The sequence below is a fragment of the Melanaphis sacchari genome, unplaced genomic scaffold (assembly GCF_002803265.2).
Source record: "Melanaphis sacchari strain LSU unplaced genomic scaffold, SCAv2.0 Contig50_pilon_pilon, whole genome shotgun sequence".
NCBI lineage: Eukaryota > Metazoa > Arthropoda > Insecta > Hemiptera > Aphididae > Melanaphis > Melanaphis sacchari.
Window position 1 is genome coordinate 187,040 of NW_020271344.1, and position 19,991 is coordinate 207,030.

The following is a 19,991-nucleotide window of genomic DNA, read 5'->3' on the forward strand; positions in this document are numbered from 1 at the left end:
AACTTATAATTACTATTATCACTGATTTTTAAAATATCATAGTATGTATTATCATTTAAAATTTAAAATTAATTACAATATAATACAATATAAAAATGTTATTTTTATTAAAGTTTAATATTTTTAAGATATCTACACAAGGAACGAAATATATTGTTTTTATATGTTGAAAAGCCATGTCAGCTTATTATTATCAATATTATTTAATACTTAGTCCTTAAAATTCCCGCTTTAAAATATATTTATATTGTTAGATATATAATATTAATGTCAATAAGTTACTATTTAATACTAATGAATAACGACATTTATCCATTTATCTTATTAAAAAATTATGACGAATAAAAAGACTACTTACTGATAACTAGTTGTTTAGATGCGAAGTTCTGACAATAAAGTTTATTTTTCGGGCAAATAAAATACAATTATAAATGCACATATAGAGCTAATAAATATCATTAATTATTATAATTTCAGTTTAAGTTTAATGAAAAATATACCTAAATATATAATAAACTAATTGGTAACGTGGATATTTTACATAACCTGCTATATTTATATGACAAATTAAGTAAGAGTAAAGAGTAAAATTTTTTAATAATATTTTAAATACTTATATTATTTTGAATATAATATACGTTACAAAATTCCAGCATAATATTATATTTACAAGCAATGACAATAAATTATGTGTAAAACACGTTGAACCATAAAATAAATTTATTTATACTATCTATCTGTGATTTAATCGATTTTTGTAAATTGTATTAGCCAAAAAATAGATAGAACACAATTCATTTATCAAATAAAAATGTAATGTTCTATGTAAAAAATCTAAAATTTGTTTGAAGTAGTTATAAATCATAAGATTCCATTATTAACAACAGATTTAATTAAAATTAGTAAAACCATAAATTAATTTCAGTGCCTACTTTAAAATTAAGAAAAGCATTAATCTAAAACACACATAATTATGCATTGTATAAATGTAATAATAATTGTAACCTATATATTTTTTGTGATATGATTATCGATATTTATATGTTATAATAATCCTTAATAGGTAGGTAATGATTAATGATTATATCATTTCGATGATAACGATAATATTAATAATTGTACTTTTACAACACAATATTATTACGAACATGAAACATTAGTTATTATTCAAAATACGTTTGTTTTTATCATATTATATGGAGTACAAAATCAAAACAGTCAAAGCGTACATTTAATTTAAAAATAATATATCACGATTACTTATAATAATAATTTTTGTTACGGAAAAAGCTATATTTAAATTATAACATTTTGCACACAATATAACTTTATTATGGATACATAAATGAAATATAGATAAAGGTATTTTATATTAATATTACTGAATGAATTAACTAAAGTAATGGATTTTATGTGTTATTAAATGAGTGAATACTGAGTTTATATTATAGTGTTATCTGTTAAATACTCGAGATTGTTTTTCGTAGTATATATTCATAGTGTATATTATATACACCAAAACAACGGTATACTAAATAATAAATAATAATAATAATAATAAATAAATAAATATATAAAACAATAAATAGCTTTGTGGAAATATCTGTTGGTGGTGTATTATATATGTAATACTCATTTATCATCATAACACGTGGTGGATCAATATTTAATACATTATACTTTTATTTTTAACGATTGTCCCCTGTAACTGAACAAGTCGTTTAAATAAAAAAACTTACTCGTTACTGAAAATTAGTATATTCATAATAGCGTTGTACATTTATACACATATCGATGTAATATCTACATTCGCTGCGTGTTATGTCGTACAATATATGATATTACCACGTGATGCGCATTAATTATTTAACTATAGGTATCGTGTCCTGCACGTAGATACCTAACAAGACTATCACAAGACTCATACACAAATGCATGATACATCTTATGTACCTATGTCATGACTCGTAATATTTAAAATGATATTTTGGGGTGGTAACAGCGTCAACAGAAACACGACGTCGACGGCTGATCGAACGACCCACCAGGTGGTCTGGATAGATAACCTCAAATGTAGGTATATATTAAAATTATTAAACGCAATAAAAATATTTCGGGATATAAAATATTGTTTCGAACGCGACAGACGCGTTATAAAGGTCGTCGGATATTGATTTCCACGCGAGTTTTGCGCGCCGCATAAAATCACCTGGGAGGTAAGTCGTCGATACCAGCAGAAGATGACTGTGTATAGATGTGCAAGAGCAGAATTGAAGGTACACAAAGCGTATGCGTGCGGACGGGTACGAAAACGAATATTTGTGCGAACAATCGCTGTAGCGAGCGATACCTATAAATAACGGTCGACAGTTGGTGACCAACGCGTACACTCGCGAGTAGGTACTATATAACAATAATAATCGGCTCGCGACGACGTGATTTCTCAATTTCAGCCTCCAAAACGTGAGGGGCACGGGTCAAGATCAGTGGCGTTCACATAATAAACGTACAGGTATAAAATACGATCGTACTCACGGGCGTGTGAAGAAGGACTGGACCGTTGCAGCTGTAAACTGTGTTATTTTAGCGGGTCGTGCCAGTATGGAGTGGTCTTCCTCGTCCTCTCTAAAGCGGCAACTGCAGCTTTGTCCGTGGTATTAAACGCGGTTACCAACGCGCCCCGAAAACCGGCGGGGGGCCAAAAACGAGCGACGTGAAATCCAAAAAAAAAAAAAAATAATAAAAATAAATAAATAAAATAATATTCAAATCCGTTACGGAGACGTTAATAATATTATATCGTGTACGATATTATATTATTGTATGGTCAACGTATGTGTACGCCGGTCGCGCGCGCGCGCACGCACGTTCGTTTGCGTGAGTGTGTGTGCGTGTTTTAGTGTGTACGCGGACGTGTGTGCGAGGAAAAATATTTCGCGAGTTAACGGCGCAGGCGACGCGGCGACGGCCGTGCGGTTTCTAGAGCCGCTGGATGCTAAAAATGCCGTCGCAGTCGATCATACGCGCGCCGCCCGCGCCCGACCGTGGACCGAGGCCGGGCGGTGCTAGCGCCCCAAGCGGTCGCGGTCATCGAAACCGCGGTCGCGCGTCGTCCTCCGTGGTTGGGATAACTATAGATTTTTTGGCCTAGGGCAAGTACGCGGGCGACCACAATAACGGCCGACCACTACGAGTTCCCGGTGCAGCGAGCGACGCGTGCACATGCAGCGCAGTGCACCTGCAAAACCGTCGTCGCCGCCGATGCCGCCGCAGCGTTATCACTGTCGGATAGCCGATAGGTATCAGGGGTAACGATAACGCGATAATGGTACCGTCAAAGTTTTATGACGCGGTATATGATGGGACAAGCGGGCCGATGGACAGAACGACAATGACCGTTACGACTAACCAAATTAGTGTGGATTTTTTTTTTAAATTGACACTGACGCGTTTGCAGACTGCAATCGTAAACGGATTTTTTAACCTGAAATACCCATAACAATTTTATTTTGTTTTAAATCTGTGTACATAAAAACATAGTTTAATGCTAAGTATGTTATACGTTTAAGTGCTACGCGCATTAAACAATGTTTAGTATTTACTTTGATTTGATTAGACAATGTAGTTGAACAAATTATGCCAACATTATATTCAGTTAAACTATTTTATTATGTCGTCATTTAGTAATGTTTATTTGTGTTCATTGGAAATATTTGAAATGCATTCATAGTCAATGCTCAATGCAATGTATGATCCAAATCTATACGACTAAAAAATAATTGCGTGATCTATACGAATTTATACCTAATGGAACGATTATAATTTATAAGCAATGTTTATTTGAAACGTAATACAATGCATTTATATACGGTGTATATATTAAATGTATATTGTATAATATGTAGCATGCATTGAGCTTGCAGTCTATTTTGCTATTACAATAATTATATAATGGTACCAATTATAATGATTTACCGATATTAAATGTCATTAAGTTCCATGCTACTGTTAGTCAATCTTCCTATAATCCTACCTTAACAACTTCTTTCGATGATTCTGTGTTTATAAACTCAAACTTTATTTTTAGCCATCCATTTTCAGTATGAATCGAGTGCTTGTGAATTGTTTTTAAAGAGATGTTTATAGTCACTGTAATCACAAAACACGTCATGCAATGAAACGAATCGTGAAGTTTCTTTGAATTAACTATTAAATATGTATAATCAAAATAAAAAAATAAAACTAAAAACATTAATAAAGAAGACAATGGTGGTGAAAACACTATTTCACCTTATATACGATACCATTTTTATTTAGTGATTTGTGCGGAATATTTTTATTTAATTTATTTACAAAATGAATCCTATTAATCATTATTTTTACGTTTAACAGCTAAAAGTTCATATTAAACACAATGTAGTTTTTATAGTTTTGTTATCGCCAGAGTTTTAACAAAAAATCAATTCTGACTGAAATAAACACCACAAATGTTTTTTTGTCACGTGAAATACGATTTTAAATTTCAATTTAATCTGACATAAAAATGTATTTAAATTTATTTTCATTCTCCCTCTAAACTTCCTTTGTTTTACTGTACAATATGTTTAGAAATACCGACTACCTACCTGTTTAATATTATAAACAATAATAATTTATTTAATTTAATTTTTACACACTTACACATACATGTTCCTATGTGTAATTCGATATACCATACACACACAACCACACATACATAAAAATACATACGAAAAAATCCCTAATAATTTCATTAAAATCAGTCAAGTATTTAAATACTATAAGCTACAAACGTACATTTATGATTAATTTATAAATAGATTTTTAAAAATAAAAAAGGTTAGGTACTCTTATTACGATACGCTAGTGGATTTAACGCTAAATGTATTAATGATAAAAATATCGATGTCACAAAATGTGTTTTGTTTAAACTCGTAGTCTGAAACTTTGATCTAATAAGTTAATGACTCACTGTTTGCATACTACCGTGTAATTTATTCTTAATAAAACTGTTATTGGATTTAAGCCTCGATTGGATAATACTTATACTGTATTAGGTCTAATGAAGACTAATATTATTTAGTATATATCAATATAGTAAACAACAAAATAATAAAAAAAGTTCTCTTACATTTTTAAAAATATAAAATCAGACATTAAAACCAGAAAAAATTAAGAAATTAAATCCACATTTAAAATATAAAAATGTATTAGGTATATAAATACTTATAACTAAATTAAGTTTATTACATACATAACTCACTTTATATATCTTTGAATGTGTAAATCGCTAAAAACAAGTGGTTTTGCTTTTTAATTTAATCGTTTAATTTAATTGTGATTATTATAGTTACATTTTCATTTATGTCAATTATTTAAAAAACTATTATATGTAAAATGTATAAATATGTCTAGTTAAATAGGTATAAAATTTTTTATTCTGAAATTAATACTTAATCATGAAAAATATAAACTAAAGTATTTTAATTTTACAATAGTAAAAAAATTATCTAAGCAGACATCTATGAAAAGATTATTGAGATGTCTAAGAATCTAAACTTACAAAAGACACCATGATTTGATTACTTGTCTATATAGGTTCTTAAATAAGTATGAATTTTCTAAAAAGAAAAAAATTATTAAAATATAAATTTAATTAAATGTATTTAAATGAAAATATTTGTATAAAATTCATAACATAAAAATTAAAAATATTGTATAGAATATACATTTATTAACTTACGTAAACTAGAATAAATGAAAAGTAGTAAAATACTATACCTAAAAGTAGCAAGTTATTATTTTCATCTAGTTATTCATAAAATATTCAATAGAGAATTTAAATTCACAATCGTTGACAAAAAAAGTGTTTATTATGTAAATCACTTATACTTTTCTATGTGGTATAGTTTACATTTGAATACATCAAATCATTTTTCAGTACTTGAGAATATGAAATTTCAGGCTTATAACATACATGATGTATGTTGCTTTTAGTTGAGTACATATTATGGGGAGTTTGATTATAGATTTTGTACCATTACACCGTAGTATTCCATTATTATTAAATAATATTGATTGCGCAAAAATCATTTGAAGAAACACGAACTCGTAGGAAAAATTTTAGTAACTCAAGTACCTATCATTAATAAACAACCTCTTTATCAAAAACAACAAATACAGACATCAAGCAAATGTTTTTTCCACAACACAATACATTTCTATTCTCTTTGTTCTAGTTTTAATGGACTTCCATTATAAAACGAACACTAAGACGTAAAATAAATTCAAGATGTACAATCGATTGTGTTCACCGTTAGTTATTGGACAGGAATGTAAAATTATTTATAAAAAAAAATATTTTTCTCCATTTTAAAATCTCTAGGAGATTAAACATGAAAAAAAAAAAATGAATTTGGAAGTAAAATAGTTAATAAATAAAACTACCCTTGAGCTCATATAATATAACACATCAATATTATTAATTAATAGATATCAGTTTTGAGATACCATCCCACAGTTTCGTAAAATTAAAAATAGTTGAAGATATTTAAAAAAAGCCTTTAAATTACAGGTACATATTGATTTATTCATAATAGAAAAAAAATAATCAATTTTTTTCTTTTTTTAAGCTTTATTCCACTTCTTAAAATAAAAAATAAAATCACACAATATTATATTATTATTAAAATTATTATAATAATAAAAACAATTAATTGATGTGCGTAAATCAATAGACGGCGCTTTGCATATGCAATTTAAGGTCAGCCAATTATTATTTATTCATATTATACTGTTCTATTTTTTTGTCTGATATTATCAAAAAAATTATTTATGAGAGAATAAATAAATCAAAATTGATTAATTTATGTTTGATATATATAACATAAATAGGTACCCTTCAAGAGTAACGTATGTATATTATGTTATTTTAAAATAACTTTGTTGTAACAATATAACATATTATACATTTTATAAGTAATTTATTTAAATTTTTAATATAAAAATTGCAGCACCCCCTTTAAGCTAAGCTCAATCTATGGTAGTGGTTATTATCAATTTTTTTTTACATTTTATAATAAATATTAGTACTACTTTAAAATAAACTATACAATAATACTGTTATACAAAAACCAAGTAAAATAAGAATAAAAATATAGTACCTTCGTGTATTAAAATGTACAATATACTTATTATAGTATTTAAGTGTGCCATATTTAAAATTAAAATTTTGAATCAACAAATACATAAATCAAAACGCCCATCATAGTTTTTGAATGACATAACACATTAATAATTTTATTGTTTACATTAATTTTTATCGTTTAAAATCATTTTGAATCTTTGTATAAAACATGTATTTGGCTAAAAAATGTATTGCAACACAATAACCGTGTATTAATATTGTGTTTAAATTTTAAATCTTGTTTATTATTCACAGAGAAGGGAACTAAATATTAATTTCTATGAAGTTCAATTAGAGTACCTAGATCAATTAAAAATAAACTTAAAATAATTTATTTTAAGAAACTTGTAAATCAAAGCGATGTTGGTTTGAATAGATAAATTCAATAAATATTTAATAATTTAGTTTGTAATAACTATTTATATAGATGAATGATTATTGAAAATCCTCATATTGAAATACTATAAAAATAAGCTGATGGTATTAAAAATAAATAAATGTTTCTTCTATAATCTATAATTTATTGAATTTATATTTTCTTCTTTAAATATAAAGACGAATTTATGTATAAGATTGTTAGTAAACATTATATGGCTGTTCTATTTAAGTGAATAATCTATAGTAAAACAAAAACATTTTAACTCTTTCACATTTTTAAGTTCGACACATTGTGATCCACATTTATTATTCAAAATTCAACTAAATTTAAGAAAATTGACTTTATTAACCAATTTTATTTAAAATACTCGTGTTTAAAAAAAAAAAAATAAATAAATATTTTGATTTGAATAAATCTAGCTTTAATTTATTCCTACTAAATAAAATGTAAATATTTCTTTAAGTTGTATTTGCTTCATAACGAGAATTATCCATAGATGGCGCTGATAATAAAATAGCAGTATTATACTATTATCAACAAAGTTCAAAATGTCAGTGTTTAAATTGATTTTATTGTTCAATAGAATATTGATAAAAAAAATATAAATAATTAGATATCTGATACTGTACCTTGTGAGTGACACACCACAACATACTTCTACAGTTTCATTATAATGTTTACTAAGCTCAACTCTTTGAATTATTCCACTTATAAAAATTCCAACAGGTTATACGCTAAACCACATTAAGAGTTTTCTTACAATTTAGGATATGTAATTTCAATCAATGCACATTTCAGTTCAGCAAGACCATCATTATATGTATGGATGTACGACCATAGTCATGGTCTATTTGCAATAACCAATAACGTGACTAACGTTTAGTTAAACACACAATTTCAAAAACATTATCTATATTATAATATTCCGTAATTCAATAAGCTAAGTAAAATACATTAAACAATATATTTGTTCTATAATAATATAATAATGAAACCAAAATAATTGTAATAATTGTATTCTTGGATTAACCAATAACAGACGTTACTTAAATTACAATATTCTTAAAATTATATTGTTAAATAATACATTTTGATCAATAATAAAATACTTAAATGATAATAAACAGAGTATTTTAGTACTACATCGGTAACATCAACGTATAGTTACGTCTTAAGTGATTACATTTTTGTTTGGTCTCTTAAGATGTGACAACAATAATAGTTTACCAAAATAGAATAGCATACTCTATTATGCGTTGAAATCGTATTTTATTGTATAATATTTTTCAAATACTATTTTTGGCATCAGTTGATAATCTATATTTTTGGATAAATATAAAGCTTTGAGCAGTTCGGTTCAAAAATAATATATCTATATGGCATTTCTGTCAAAAATTATAATAATTAAAAATACGTCCGTTTGATTAAATGTATACATTGAAAATCGGGCATATTCAACAAAAGTCAATAAATAATAATACAACCTATAAAGTTATCGAATCGCATTAACATATTATCTTATTTTGTTATCATCTGAAGGGATTTTAGACTGGATCCGACTGGAATTATTTCAATCGTAATTAATTAATAATAGTATTTACACAATGGAATTATATTAAACTAAATGTTGCAGCTTCGTTAATATTTTATATTACTATATAATATGAACGTAGCACAACCCTAAATAAAATGGCATCATCATTATTATACCTAACACTTTGCGTATCGTATATCATCTGGTATAAATGTTACAATGTTTGGTATCTATCATGTAATTATTATAGGTAGATACAACATGGTTAAGAAATAAATTATTATTGATTAGGTGCAATGTCAAGTATAATAACAGCTGATCATTTGAATAGCAGCAGAGAGTTATTGTTATTGAATGCGTAAGGTAAGAACTCTGGAACCCTGAGTATCCTCATGATACGGATGTTCACTTCCCTTTTGTCCAAAGTCTTTTTGAAGTATCGTTGTAACCGCGTCGATACCACCCAAATGGCACCTTGGTCGCGATCGGCCGATCTGATATCCAATACGAACTGTAGTTCCTCTGGGCTGTATGCCAACACACTGAAAACACGAATCACATTAATTTACCATGATGTGTATGATATTATTGCCATTGAAAAATAAACCATAAGACAGTCCTGCGAATTTTGTCTTAGTCGACAATATAGTACGTTATTTCCATAAAATAATAATATTATAGTCATTTGTATATTTTATTATGATATCACACAGCTGATATCTCACAAATAATAATTAGTTTTCAATTTTTATTTGGTAATGAGTCAAAAAAAAATCATCATTATGATAATACTATAATTATTATAATATGTTTTATAAAAACAAATACAAAACCAATCATCAATAAAGCATAACGATTTTATATACAATTACCGCATTATTAGTAAGAAAGCCTTACAAGTACAGTATTTTTTTACGTGAAAATAATGTTATTAATTCCGGTTTGATGTTACCAATTTAAAGTTTTGTAGTAGCACGTAATACAAAAAAGCTACTAGAAAATTGGATACCCAAAACTTTATTTAAATAACGATGGCAAAACTTAAACTTTACGTGTGGAATATTTGTCTTGCTCTGCTGAACAAAATCAACCTGGTAACTGAAACGAAGCATAGTCGTCTCATTTAGGTATTATAAAATAAAACGAGCTACAATAAAGTCAGAATTATTATACCGAATAAATATTACAATAGAATTGATCATATAATTTAAATAGTTAAATTACATTTAGTTAATTTTTGACTAGGTATCTGGTATACCAAATATATACTGAAGGAATAAAACAGAATTATAACGAGAATATACTCAGAATTAAAACATTAATGTATTTTAATGATGATAAATAGTAAATATCTTGGAAATAAATGAATTTAAAAAAATTTAAATCGTAGTAAAGTTTAAGTCAGAGCTACTGACGCGACCAAGAATTATCAGGTCTAACTAATATGATATTTAAACTCACCCGTGTTCCACGGATCCCGGAATCCAGGTGGCCAAGGCCGTTTCGGACACCGGACTGAATATGAGAGCTCCATCCTTAGGATCAACAGCTAACGGAGCAGCTTGTGAAGACTTGTGACCCACCAGTGATACGGGAAGATCGGCATCATCGCCCAAATTTGGTCCAGCCTTAAGTGCAGATGTAGGTATGGAGAACAGACGATCGGAAGCGAACGGCTGGAAGTATAAACGGCGACCTACGGATCCGTAAGGCGATAAAGCTAGGCCGATGACGCCATCCATCAGGGTGAAAGATTCACCGGCTACCTATATATGAAACATGCAAAAAACAGATGGTAAATCATTACTACACGATCCAACTTACGGAAGTGGTAAAATATTAGACATTTCAAAATACGTATGAACGATTTTTTCATTTTTATATTTAACTATACATTATTACATAGTTTTCTTCCTATACATAAAAAAACATATCATTGTAAAATCAATGCACTCATTGGTCTGCTCAGAATCTAAAAAAGTGGTTAACTAAAATTTGGGCAAGCCACTGTTCATATGCCGTTTGAAATTAAATTGATGGTAATAATAGAAATTATATTTAAAAATAAATATTTGGGTTGACCTCAAAAATGTAAAAATATGTTAACAGCGATTAGCTGTTATTTTGCGATTTTAAAAAACTACAGAGAAAAATTTAATATGTATTCAATGTGCTATACATTATAAAGGGATTATGCATATTATGAACACATTTTATTAAACTATTTCAATACCTTAGTATCAATGTTACTTAAATAATGGTATATTATAATACCAATAGCTTCGTTCAGAACTTAAAAACACTTTCGATGTACATATAATAATATTTATAAGTTATAGCTATCGTATACCAAAAACAAAATAATAATTAATAACAATCTATAGAAAATCCATATGCAGATTCTATTTGCATTATAATAGTTTAGCAACTCTTAAAAACTTTTAACCCGAAAAGTAATATTATAATAAAAATTTAAAATAATTATGTATATATATATATATATTAACACATATTATGATAATATTATCAATGGTAACAAACCGAGAAGGTTCCGAAGTCTGGATCCGGGAACATGTACGGATGCGAGAGTCTCCACGCTGTGTCTCGTCGGGCGTCGTACACCAGAATACCTGGGTTTGTGCTGTCGGTCATGTACACAAACACATTATCACAGTCTCCGAGAAATCCGTCTTGCAAATGAGACACTTCAACCTGATCATCGATCACCAAATTTGTCAAAAGAGTGTTGGGCCTCAATATTTCAGCAGGTAGTGTCACACTTCTCACCTGAAAGCCACAATACAAAGTTTTCATGTGTATACGGTGTTACTTCTAATCACACAACAATTAGTGCAATAAAAACTTTTAACTAGGATTAATGGAATAATATTATGTTATACACATAAATGTGATGAGCTAACAAATATCATTAACTTTCTCAGCATTATAATGAAAAAAAATCAAGTTCGTTCATTTTTTTTTTTTTTGTTACACACAAATAAATACGATATTATTATATATCTGCGGGTTATTTAATCACATCACCTAATAATAGAATGTATCTAACGTTTGGTGAAGTATTTTAATTTAATAACCTACAATCATTACTATAATTTTCCCCTTATTTATAAACTAATCATTTTTTTTTTTACTTTATTATTTATATTGATAAATTTTATATGTATCAATTTATAAATTATAATATATTTAAAGTAGTATTTTTCTGTTCCAACTTTCTATCTAATTTCTTAGTGTCTCATAATTTCTTTGAGTCAAGACTTATAATTATTAATTATTATTATTTTTTTGGTGTCAATAATTTGTGTTATTGTATATTCGTATGTATTAATAATATATTATATTGTTTTTTACAGAATATGTTATTATTCGCATAAATTACTATTGATGAGACAAGAAAAAGAACCATATAACATAAAAACCATGTTTTTTTTTTTTTGTTTTTTTTATTGCGTATTATTATTTTTATCAATTGGTTATAAGAAAAAAATGTAAACGAAAATAAAATTGTCAACAATAATTCATTGTTGATCATTAAAAATATAGTACCTATTATTAAACGGTCGTGTGGCTACAAACGCTGGACATATCAAAAGGTGGTGAAATAATTATAATAAATCAGAATACTCACCACTTGGTCGGTTCTCATATCGAACACTAACAACTTGGGTGGGCAAACCGTCTTGAATGTCTCTATGCTGTCCATAACTCCACTGTCCAGCACCCACAGCCTGTTACACCTATCTGCCCTGACCCGAAACACGGATACCAGGCTGGAACAGTTGGGCGTCCGCGACGTCAGCAGATCACCGCTGGACGCTTCGCTGTGCCATTCCCAATTAGGATAAGCCTGCACAAAAACAATACAAGTTTTAAAATACCATATCGTGGCACAATATGCAATCAACGCGCAATGATATCATTATAACCATCGTCGTTTAAGATGTTATGTCAAGTTGAATGTTACGTCCGCGTGTAGTCGGAAATCACTTGTACACGTTCTCGAGAGTTTCCGGTTTATCGAATTTGTATTTATAGACTCAAACCTAGAGCTACACGATGTATATATTAATTAAATAACTTATTTACCTGTAACAACGGCGATTTATGGGTATCGTAATTCACGCCAGCTCGGTTGCGTGGCACCCACGCCAGCGTGGCCGGATTGCCGTTGAACAGTCTCGGGGTCGTAATGAATATTCTATCCCAACCTGCAGTTAACAAAACGGATTGTAAATGTATGTGATTTGTGTTTTTATGATAAAATTTTTTAGATTATACCTGTTGCATAATATATATTGCTAACATTTCTTATGAAAAATGCCTTAATGTAAGTTAAAGCTTTGTTGAATGTATGGCGCTATCTAGTTTTCATATCAATGATATTAAAACATCGACCAACATTTTTAAATAAAGACTAAAAATAGCATTATTATCAACTGTTGTAGTTTTCATACAGAAATATAAAAATGTAAATAACAATAAAATACATTAAACATTTTTTTTATAATAATTGGTAAATTGTATTCACATAATATTTTATTACATTCACAATGTATCCATTAATGTTATATCAACCATTATACGAACATTATGCTACTAATAAAATACTAACTTATTTTAAGTTGTGACGTATTTTAACCTTTTTGGAAAAATAGAAACATAATTCTAAAATTAAATGAAAAGCAGAATTCATTCCGCGATGACTGATGACTGATGAGTACACTGTAATAAATAGCAACTTATATAATATTTAATACTTTTACTTAGTATTGTGGGAAACTATAAATATAATTTAATATCCGAGAAATTGTATATAATATATTTTAGTAAGGGTATTTTTTCGAGATATCTACAGAGATTAACTTAATGGAGTGACATGTCTAAATTTAACATGCATGTTATAGTATGTATAAACAATAAATATAAGATATATAGATAAGCAAGTGTTAAAATAACATTATAATACTTATACATTTATATTATTTTACATTTTAAACATAATTTAAAACTAAGAAGATTCTCATTATCAATAAAAAAAAAACGTTTTAAGTATTTTAATACTTTTTTTAATAAAATAAATAAAGTAGTAAAGAAATAACAGTGATGCGTTTGCATGGACGGAGTTATAAATTTATATAATTTATATTGAAAATAAATAATAGTTTACACCTAACACGCTAGTTTGAGAATTTCATTCATAAATACGTATAGTGTGAAATCATAAAAAATAATACACACAAAGAACTAAGAAATTTAAAAAGATAAATTAATTTACTATATTCAATTTTACAAATGATTTAATATCTTTACTTTTCTTGAATTTTTATAAATATAATTTAAAATGTAGATTATAGACTATTAAAAATTGAAAAATAGATAATTATAGTAGTTTTGGGTTAGTCATATAAAATGCAGTAGGAATTTATAAAACAAATATATTATAATTTATTTATTTACAAGTGTATGTTAAAAATTAAACTTTTTAATAATATATGATTATAAAATATTGTATATTATTAATTTATTATATTTTTAGTTCAATTAAAAACAGTATTAATTTATTAAATGTACACGTTTTTTAAGAACAGAATTCAAAATAAGTACCTAAAAGTACCTAACTATGATACAAAAATAGTGAATAAAAATAAAATAAAATTTCGATATAAAAAAATTAAGATTAAAATTTAAATAGTAGGTACCTCTAAAGGTCGAACTTTGTTTCTCGGATGTACCTTTTTATAATTATAGGAAATCGTTCCCCTTTTAAATTTGTATGTTTCGGTCGTTTACTCTCAAAGCATTTTGCTACATAATTATTCTAGATTACCCGCTATATTTAATTATGCCATGTAATTAATTTAATTATCAAATGAAATCAAGAGCTATATTTAATACTAGAGCAAGGACTTAATTTCAGTAAAAAAAACATGAAAAATATATTTATACGTAAAATAATATCAATTAAATACATGCAAAAAAACCTATTACTAAATAATTTTGTAACATCTCCACACTAACATATCGCAATCTGTGATATTAAACAAAAATAGATTTAATAAATTATTTGATAAACTTTACTTTGTATTATATGTACCTAATCTTAACTGTTCAGTAACCATTAAGATAAAAATTAGTCTCTCTGATGTCTTTGACAAATTCAGTTTAATTATTACTGACTTCGATTTACGAAAAATATTTTCCAAAATACTAAATTGTCAATAAACATTTAAAATATACACTATAAAATCAAACTTACCCTCAAAATTAAAAACATAAACCAATATTTTAGAGTATTCGATAACAAATTTTTTTAATTGTTTTTTTATACTCATTAAGCGTACAATAAAATTAACCAGAAAAATATGTAACAACTTGAAAATCCTTGCTCTACTTATTACACGTTTCATTGATGATTAATAAAAATGGTCAATATGGTATTGTATACACACTTAGTAAGTATACACTATTATACTGTGAAATATCGAAGACTCAATTACAAAGCATAATTACTATAGGTACTATATAAAATTACTAAATTATTAAATTATGATTAATAACCTTATTTGTTGTTGGTATTTATTATAATTTTAAAATTTAAAAAAAATGTATTGATATAAAAATTACACTTATAAATAAATGTATTTATTTATGTAATATAGAGGGTTATTTTTTTTAATCAAAAGTTGATCGATTAAAATGTACTATAAATATATTCTTGAATAATAAAGTTTAAAAAATTTGATTGCAACATAATATTTTATAACATACAATTAAAATGATAACTACTGGTTTAGGGTATTATTAATCATTTAATGAATTTACGTGATACGTATTGACTAGAGTAATAACCTAATCGTAAACATTATTATAATAAATAATAAATATACTTATTCTTTTTTAGAAACTATGGTAACTTCAGATTAAAAAAAATTAGTAGATTTATACTTTTATTTGATATATTCATTTTGTATTTAGATAATTATAGTAAAATAATATTTATTCTTGACTTAAAATTTGAGAAAAATTAGTTCCGATATTTTATTTTTTTTTTATGCAAAACAGTACGCGAATACTAAGAGATAATAGAATAGAAACAGACTACAGACAAAAATCATTGTCACAAATCATCAAAATATTTTTATAGTATAAACTTTAGATTATATAAATCATCGTTAAATATAATCATAATATTATTTAAACGGATCTAAATGTATTAATTAGACACCTAAAATCTTACTTAACTATGTATTTATAATGTATTTTATTAAACTCTAGAGCGATAGAGACTTAAACGCAGTCGCACACATTACTAACTAAACCTACGTTTGATGGTATTCAATATTCATCTTATCATGTAGTATCAGTACGACGGTACTTCAGTTAAAAAAAAAATTAAATACAATAATACACCAACCAATTTCAATTCCGGTGGATATCGTGACTTCGGGCTTGTACGAGTCGGCATTGGGGTAATTAAATGGCACATCGTACTGTAGCAATGTCCATTCGTTTATGGTCTGTAAGTTGCCGACACAGGTGACGATTGTCACAGTGCATGCCAACAGTACAACGGTTGCGGATATCATGTTTAAAAAACCAATCGAAATTCAAACACTTCGCGAACTATAATTCGAACGGTTGAAAAAACTTACAAGAGCAGTACAGCACCTAACCAGTGTAAGTCTGCAGCGAAACTGACGTTTTATCAACACGCCGTCATCTGCCAGACGGTCTTCTGGGCCACCAGTCACCACCACCATCAAAACCGGTCTCGAATGTAGTATACATGCGCGTGCGCCGAACGAACGCCATTCATAAGTGACATCGCCTATTTACTATTATTACTATTTTCGTTATTATAATTACTATTGTTAATTTAAATTAATTGCCGAGTACCGATAACAACATAATATGTTCACCGGAATTACTGGATATTGTTCCGGAAAAATGCAAGGTCAATACGAAACAGTCTAAACGGTCAACTAATTGCAAACACTTCACTAATAATATACAGAGTGTAACTGAAGTATAATATGAAATTTATTGTTCAAGTAAAGCTCTAATGTGAAATAGTTTAACCCTCCACATACATCCTATTAATATTATGTACAAATACTCGAATAAAGATTTATGAGTTACGGCTTCACAGGAATCCTTGAAATTTAGTCGTTATAAACATTTTTGGGATTTTAGTATTGTATTGTTAAGTAAAATATTATCAATTTCGATAATACTTCATTGCTTTGTAAAATAAATGTTTACTAAAATCTAATGGGCTATACGCTATAAATTGAGCGTTATAACTAAGATTTTTGTACAGCATTACAACGAATCATTGTAACATAATTTTTATAATGCTGTTATCGAAATCTAAGAAATAATGACGACGCGACAATCGTATATAATATCAATTGGTCTAACCTGTACATATTATTTGTGTTCAACGGAAGCGAAGTTCATGTATCTACTTATAGTAGATAAATTTGATAAGCAGCTGGTTATACCGTATTATTGAATATTTTAGTAACATTTTTTTTTAATTATATTGTAGTTTCCTACGAACATAATTTTACCTAGTATAGAATTAAATATTAATCACAATATTGTTAGTGTCAAGTTAAAAAATATTGAATTAAAAATTCAGGACAAATTAATAATCGAAATATTATAACAGTAACCTATATTAAAATAGAAAAATCGGATGTATATTATATATCTAATTATAACTATTAAAAATTCCCTGAATATTTCATCTTCGTAGCTTCGAATTTTACCGTTAAAAATCTTTTTACACGAGCAGTAAAACAAATGCTCATTGAATTTCGAAGTCTAAAACAATAGTCAACTTAATTTATTTTTGGTTTTGACGATAACCGTAACTGTGCGGGCAACCATTGTCACATTCATGTGTAGACGATCATTAGTAGCTATATACTATTATTATATTATAATAATCGTATATATAATGTATTTAAGTATAATTGATGAAACTAAACAAATCATTCTTTTTTGTTTTTACTTGTATAAATAACATAATAATTATTTTAGTACGTATATTTTGTGATGTTAACGCATTCGTTGTTTTTTAGTTCAAGATATCATGTATTTGTATTGTTCCGTCACGACTTTTTTTTAGTTTTCACCATTATTACTTTCATAAGGAAAGCTATAAAATAACCATTAATCTGATGTATAAAGCTCGAACCAGATTTCAGAACTCGCTCAAACACAATTTTGTGGTCTAATTTATTATAAGTACTAGATTTGAATAAAGGAAAAATTAAATTGACGCATGTCTCTCATATCAAATAACTATATAGACGATAAAAACAATCTCATATTTGTTGAGACTGGAAAAAAATATAAAATATTGTATAGTGATTAGTGGTTTAGCTAAATGGAAATCGACATTCCAATATACCTAAACAAATTTATCATACAATATAACCAATATTATACGCATTATTCCTGTAGGCTATAAATATTAATATAGTATTATACATTTATATTAGATATACAACACTCCGATAGCCCAATGACTTGTAATAGTGTTATTAAAATGCTTCATTTACTGTAAGTTCTAAATAAAAAAATAAAAATGTAAGATAACGTTATTTTAGTATGAAAAAATACCAAGAATATATTTTATACCACATTTTATTTATTTTCATTTAGTAATTTTGAAAAAATAAAATGAAACCTATAAAAATATAGTAAAAACATTTTCAATGTAGGTAAAGCAATTAGTTAAGTATCAAAATCTAATCTTTGTTGGCGACAAAGAATTTCACTTTATAACAATCGTTTTCTAATGGCATTATAATAAAGAAAATATTTACGTGTCGTTTAATTGAACGTAAAAAGCCGGTTTTTAAAAACGTATGTACTGTTGTTTCACGCAGGAATACCAAGCATGTGGTATATTTTTACAATTACTACTCTAAATATATTATTGTGCTCTTTAGTTTCAGAACAAACTTGAAAAGTACCGATACTTACTAATAAAATTATTATACTAATTTAAATTATTTAATTATTATTAACTAATTGTTTGAAGCTATCCATAAATGTATTTTAGTCTAAGTTTATACTTACACAATAACTGTTAAAAAATGAAGACGTACCTATAAAACATTCTTTACACAATATGCCTATAAGTGTATTTATCGTCTTATCGATAAACAATTTACGGTGACTCGTTTTAATGATTTATGTATCAATATTATTGACTGTTTAGTATTCTAGTTAGTATGATTTTCGGATGATGTTATTTTCGTATGAATTTCAATTTTATTCAATCAGGTAAACATATTACAACAATCAAAAGTAATGTTTTATTTAAATTGTCCACCACAAATAAATATTTGAAAATCATTGTTGTCGAAAATGAATACCTTTACAATCTAAAAATCTAAAAATTAACATAAATTATTTAAAAATAAAAAGGCACATAACAGTTTAATACAAATAAAATAAAAACACTTAATCAAAATGTATAAACACCCGAGTGTCGTCATCTAAAGAATAATATGAAAAACTGAGAAAAAAATATAAAAGTTACGCAATAAATAACAATTAAAATCAAATCAACTTACTATAATATTATTACAATTTAATTGGTATTAGCCATCACCTATTGGTTGATGAAATTCGCAATATACGAAAATATCAAACATAATACATAATAATACTAGTAAGTCTTAATTTCTTGGGGAAGGGTGTTCAAGTCTGTGCAAAAATCAAATATTTGAAATGAATAACAATCTAACATGGTATAACTAACTATGTAACATAAAATATTATTGTATATTATACAACAATGTGTGTGTTTCGAAAATTTATATTATAAACAC

The 19,991-nt window shown here is 27.0% G+C and overlaps 2 protein-coding genes across 4 annotated transcripts in view; both read right to left on the reverse strand.

Annotated features, from left to right (window-relative positions):
* LOC112599282 (monocarboxylate transporter 14-like) overlaps positions 1–2,982 on the reverse strand; it is a 37,392-nt gene extending 34,410 nt beyond the window's left edge. For 2 of the 3 annotated variants that reach the window (XM_025346099.1, XM_025346097.1), the window contains exon 1: positions 2,536–2,982. The gene's annotated coding sequence lies outside the window, so the exon portion shown is untranslated. Of the gene's footprint in view, positions 1–2,209; positions 2,395–2,535 lie in introns of those variants that run through there. The other variant, XM_025346098.1, reaches the window with a different exon arrangement.
* A 5,601-nt stretch (positions 2,983–8,583) lies between these two features.
* Positions 8,584–16,842, reverse strand: LOC112599287 (protein yellow-like). Its single transcript, XM_025346105.1, has 6 exons — positions 16,553–16,842; positions 13,225–13,346; positions 12,767–12,985; positions 11,659–11,904; positions 10,579–10,883; positions 8,584–9,659 (listed from the first exon to the last, which is right to left on the reverse strand). Exons 1-6 carry the CDS (start codon positions 16,722–16,724, stop codon positions 9,437–9,439), a joined length of 1,287 nt encoding a protein of 428 aa, XP_025201890.1. The 5' UTR covers positions 16,725–16,842; the 3' UTR covers positions 8,584–9,436.
* Between the last annotated feature and the right edge of the window lie 3,149 nt (positions 16,843–19,991).